This window comes from Otolemur garnettii, unplaced genomic scaffold, assembly GCF_000181295.1.
Source record: "Otolemur garnettii isolate 467f Iridium unplaced genomic scaffold, OtoGar3 scaffold00289, whole genome shotgun sequence".
Taxonomy (NCBI): domain Eukaryota; kingdom Metazoa; phylum Chordata; class Mammalia; order Primates; family Galagidae; genus Otolemur; species Otolemur garnettii.
This window is the reverse complement of record NW_003852684.1, coordinates 874,649-880,330: the sequence shown is the minus strand read 5'-3', so window position 1 is coordinate 880,330 and position 5,682 is coordinate 874,649. Positions and strand designations below refer to the sequence as shown.

The following is a 5,682-nucleotide window of genomic DNA, read 5'->3' as shown; positions in this document are numbered from 1 at the left end:
GGGCTGCTTGGATGTGAGCCTCCACCCCCTGTTGTGCAGTGGCCAGAGCCAGGCCTGTGGGGGAAAATGTGTATCGAGGTGCGAGGGCAGCATCTCACATGATGAGGAGTCCCTGGCCCACAGTGGGAACTGGGGATGACCACTGCACATGATGTACAGAAGAGTGTGCAGGAATCTCCCAGGAGTGTACAGAGAAGGCACAGAGATAGTGAGCAGACACCAGACTCCTGCTAGGCCTTCTTGGCCAGGGGCACAGCCCCACTGTCCACTTTGTTTCAGGGTCGATGGTTCTCTGAAGCTGAAAGCACAAAGTATCATGCCTTAATTATTTGTCAAAACTTGACTATTGCACATATGTTTCCCCACAGGGAAGAAGAGTTCAAAAACTAATCAAATTAAAAGAGTATCAGTTCTGGACAAAATCCTTCAAAATACAGAAAGAACTTCAGGTAATTGAACTAATAGATCAATGTGTCCATGTTCTGAGATTTCCCTAGGGATGAAGAAAAGTAAATGCCTATTCTGGATGGTGTATCTCTACACAGCTCCAGGGATAGGCTGAGCTGATGGAGTCCCATTGTGGCTGTGTCACCAAAGAAGCGCTCTTAGCCCAGAGTGACCAGAGCTCTGCAGGCCACCCCACACCCTCATAGTGGCCTCACTGGGGCAGCAGGTGTTGGCCCTATGTGACCAGGCTGGGGGAGGCCTCACATCCCTGTCAGGTGACCCTGCTGGCTGAGTCTCCTCCACATCCTCAGGCCCCACCTTCCCACCCTATTCCAGATGCTGCACTGCTTCCTAACTGCCAGACAGTTGGCCCATGCAGACCCTGTGACTTCTACCCCACCCCAGGATTCTCTGTGGAGCTTTCCAGAACACCTCCAAGCCAATCCTTCATGGGCAAGCAGCCTCCAGTCCTCCCAGCCTCTCTAATGTGGACATGGCAGTCTCCTGAATGTGATGCCATGCTGGGCTCAGAGCTCACCCCCAGCACTCTGTACACCACACACCTGTTTACATACCACATGCATGTGTGTATATCACGCACCTGACTGCACTCCACATGCTTGTTTGTACCCTACACACCTGGGTGCATACCACATGCCTGAGTACACATCAAATGCCTGTGTGTACATCACACATCTGTCTGAACACCACCTCCTTGCCTGCACACCACACCCCTGTGTGTAGTTCACCCTGTAGGCACACCCTCCATGTGCGCACCACATGCCTGTCTGCCCAGCCTGGCATTCAGCACTTTTGAAGACATGTCTCACCGTTAATTTCAGGCTGACATTGACAAATGAACTATTGCTGAGCCAAACACAGTTGTCCCTTTTTATAGACTTGAGACATTTAAATCGAATATTTCATTCAACTTTCACTGGATGTTGATGGAATGCCTATCCCCAGCCAGGCACAATTCTGAGTTCTTGGGAGTTACCCCCAGGGGCAGGAACCTCTGCCTGGGGAGCTGCACACCATGGACAGTGGGTGTTCCTCCCTCCCACTGAGACAGTTCCTCTGTCTGTCCGTTGCTGCTCCCAGCCCCTGATGGCCCACAGTGTGGCTGGCAGCTGCCAGTTTGTCCTTTGTTTAAAATGCTGACCAGGACAGTCTCATGACACATCACAAAGACCTCCCTGCTGCACAAGTTGTCATCAGTCCCAGGCCAAGAGATGCTCTGACCCCCACACTGCCTTTGTGGAGCAATGAAATCCTACGCCACTCAGCAGCCCAGGTGTGCCTATCTCTTGGCAGAGATAGATGTGTGGTGTGCAGACAGACATGTGGTATGTGCCCAGGTGTGTGGTGCACATATGGACATGTGGTGTGCAGACAGGCATGTGGTGTACACATAGGCATATAGTGCACAGAGAGGCATGTGGTGTGCAGACAGGGGTGTGATGTTCAGACAGGAGAGTGGTGTGCAGACAGGCGTGTGGTGTACATCCCTCAGCAATGCAGGCAAGGCAGTTAGTGGCTATCTCACCTGCTGCACATTCTCAGGCTGTGCTGTCATACAGGACAATTTTGCTGCTTTAGATACTGTCCCAAAAGAGATAATACAGCCCCAGTCCCCTACAGCTCAAATGTTGGGAGGCAGAGCCTCTGGCTTGATTAGGCTCCTGCCATCCAACAGGCACCTCAAGGCTCTTTGAGTGACAGTGGGGACTGGCAGGACATGGGTCCCTGGGCAGTACTGGGGCATCACAGGGACAACCTCCAATGAGCTGCCTGTGAGGGGAGGAGAGAGGACATGCCCCACCTGCCACGCCCCGAGTCCTCTGGTAGGCTCTGGGGGACCATAGCCACCTGACTCAGCTAGCAACTCCAGTTGTCCTCTGCCCAGGACCATCCTGACAGCCTCCACCCATGCACCCTCCTGTCCTTGATACATCCCCTGTGCCCCTCCCCAGCACCACAGCATCAAAACTCTGGGCAAGGCACCACACAGACCTGGGTGCACACTGTTCGGCTAGATTCTGAACAGGGATTCAGTGTGGCAGCCCCCTCTGGATGGCCTTCTTGGTATTACTGACCCATGAGGGGTGACCTGCAGACACCTTTATGGGAGAGAAGCGGGAAAGACTATCTGCTGTGGAACATGTGTGTCCACACAGCACCTGCAATGACACTCCTCACACACCAGCAACACTGGACACTGGTGTCAGGTTTCTCTGGGAGCTGTGGAGACAGGGAGTGGATACTTAGAATTTCTAAAGAAAATCTCCTCTTTCCAAACAGAAGTGAAGGACCATGCTCAGAAGCAGAGCTCAGAGAGCCAGTGAGGCCACAGTGGCGAGGCCCCAAGCAGGAGCCAAAAGCTGCCCCATACCCCTAGGAATAAAAGCACATATGCATACCCACGTGTGTCCTTGGCCATTCCATATGAAGGAGACTTGTCTCATTCACCCCAACTGAAGTTGGTTTATTCAAGTGTCCAGCTAGAGGGTCTGTGGGTGCCTTGATTTTTTTAAAAGGTAACAAGAAAGAAAATATTGAGCTTGCAATAAGAGCATCAGAAGATTGTTTGTCTACAGGAAACACAACCTCAGAACTTGTGAAGAATTCGTCCATGAGGAATCTCCACCCCAGACAATGAACACGTGCACACATGAAAAACACACATACCAGAACTCTCGCTATGAGGGAGTGGTGCCAGGCTAGGGAAGGCGCGTCCACCTGTGTGCCTTGGGGGTAGCAGTCAGCACCGTGGGACAGGAGGTGGCCATCAGCACTGGGGCTATCCAAACAGTGGCATCTCCGGGGGGGGGGGGGTAGTGTGTGTGACCAGGACACATCTTTGAACAAGTTTTGTTATCCGAACTGATTCTGTGGGCAGACTACAGTCTTTTCTTAACTCCTTGAGGTGACCAGGTTGTAAACAGTCAAGACAAATATGATTTCCTGTTTCTCCAGAAAGGCAGGGCAGGGAAGCTCATACATCCTGTCTTGGAACAGTGTCAGGTAAAGAACTCCTGATTGCTTCTTGCAGCCCTTGCACGGGTTAAGATTCTTTCTCAAGGGCTATTTCAAAGGCAGATGAAAAGTAAATTAATACATGCCACTTTATTTGTAATCCTGGGCTGTGCCCTTTTTTTAAAAGAAGAATGCAGGATCAGAGAATGTTTGTGCTGGAACATTCCAGCCTTTAATATGACCCTTGACTCCAGATGGAAAACTAAGGCAGGGAGGACACATTGACTTGACAGTCACCTGGTCAGTTGGTAGCAGTGCAGGGTACAAATATTTCTGCCTCCACGTTATCCCACTACCCCACTCTGCAGCCCCTTCACCAACACATGGGCATCTGAGTTCCCTCCTTTCTCTGTGTGTGTACAGATTTCATTTATTGCTGTGTGTTTGAATGTCACAAAACACTTTTAGAGTATTCTGTGGTCCACAGCTGTCTCCATGCATATATGCCACTGAGTCCTAGAGCCACACAGGGAGGTGGCACCACCTCCACTGCCCATAAGCGCATCTGGGGCTCAGAGATGCTAGTGGCCTGCTCATTGCCACACCATCCTGTGGCCTGCAGCAGGCCCAGGGCTCAATCCCAGGCCAGGCCCTTCCTGCTGGATGCATTGATAGTCGCCAGCATCCTCGTTCTGTTGCTTATGTCCCCAGGGGAACTGGCAGAGCAGATTTGTGTGAGTTGTAAGGTCAGAAAACTTAAAAGCATTGTTGACTGGACCACATTTTATCCTCACTCCATCCTGTTCACATGAGATCCTTCATTACATAAACTCTGAAGCTGAGAGTTGGATGATTTAGTAGTTTGACAACATCAAAACATCTCTCTCAGGGATGGCACCAAAAACAGCTAATGGGAAACTTGGGGAATCAAGGTTGCCAAGAGCTGTGGAGAGTTCTTGCACCCTCAAGTGTCCCAGGAGACACACAGTTGCTGCTTTCAGGAGGTTTAAAAGATAGTTGAAAACTAAATTTATGAGTAAAACCATAAATATTAATACTAGCTAGAAAAAAACAAGGGATGGATTGGCTTGCAGACATGTGAAAGACGTGTCCCTGAGGGGACAGCAAGGCTTCCACTGGCCCAGCAGCAGCTGATTGAGTGGGCATTCCAGGGAGAGTAAATAGTGTCCCCAAAGATGTGGGGCAGGGGGCAGTGAATGTGGGGCCACAGTGTTCCCATCCTATATACTAAGGGTTGGGAAAAAATGCTGAAAAATACTTATCTCTTCTGTATGATTTCAGTTTTTCTAAATGTATTCAGATTCAAACTTGCTTAATGGTTTCATACATGGCCAATTTCGGTAAATAATCCATTTGGAACTTGAGGGGAACAGGTATGCTGTAGTCTTTGGGTGCAGTGTCTCACAAAGTTGATGAGGTCAGGTTATTTGTGTGGTTTAAATTCTTTACTGATTGCTTTTTTGTGTGCTACCAAGCGAAGTCTGTTGAAGTCCCAAACTATGAGGGTTTATTCCTTTAGTTATGTCAATTTTACTTTGTATATTTCAAAGCTATGTTATAGATTCCTAAAGACTAAATTATTATCTATTTCTGGTGGATTTAACCCTTACTGTTATGAAATGTTCCTCTTTATCTGTATCATTTCTTCTTGCATATGTACTTTGTCTGATATTAATATGGCCACACTAACTTTCTTTTGGTAAATATTTACAAGGGGTGTCATTTTCCACCCAATTACTTTCAACTTTTACCTAACATCTATCCTTTTAGGAAATACATGGAAGAACTTTTTCTAAAAATCTAATCTTCTTATCTTTTACTTGGAATATTCCATCCATTTACAATAAATGTAATTAGTGATATAGCTGGATTTGTACACGCCATCTATTTGTTTTTTGTTCACCTGACATGCCTAAAGTGTCATTTTTCTCATCTTGTTTAGAATAAGAATTTTCGATTTCACTTTTTTATTATATTGCTAACTATATAATCCTTTAATATTATCATAAAGGTTAGAGACTATAATATCCATTATTACTTTAATCTAAAATTAGTACTTTTATCACTTCTTGAATAATGTAAAAATGTGAAAACACTAAACTCCTTTATTAGCCATTTTTTTGCATAAATTTTATTGCAAGTTTTAATTCTATATGTATTTTAAATGCCACAAAATGGTATGGTTGGTTTTGGCAGCTAATATTCCTTTGGATACAACCACATATGTACCCTTTCCTT

At 47.1% G+C, this 5,682-nt stretch overlaps 1 protein-coding gene across 1 annotated transcript in view; it reads left to right on the top strand.

The window, feature by feature from the left end:
• SPACA7 (sperm acrosome associated 7) overlaps positions 1-457 on the top strand; it is a 17,239-nt gene extending 16,782 nt beyond the window's left edge. Inside the window, exon 6 of the mRNA XM_023508913.1 lies at positions 369-457. Coding sequence (XP_023364681.1) covers positions 369-457 — 89 coding nt within the window. The remainder of the gene's footprint in view (positions 1-368) is intronic.
• The last annotated feature ends 5,225 nt before the right edge of the window (positions 458-5,682 follow it).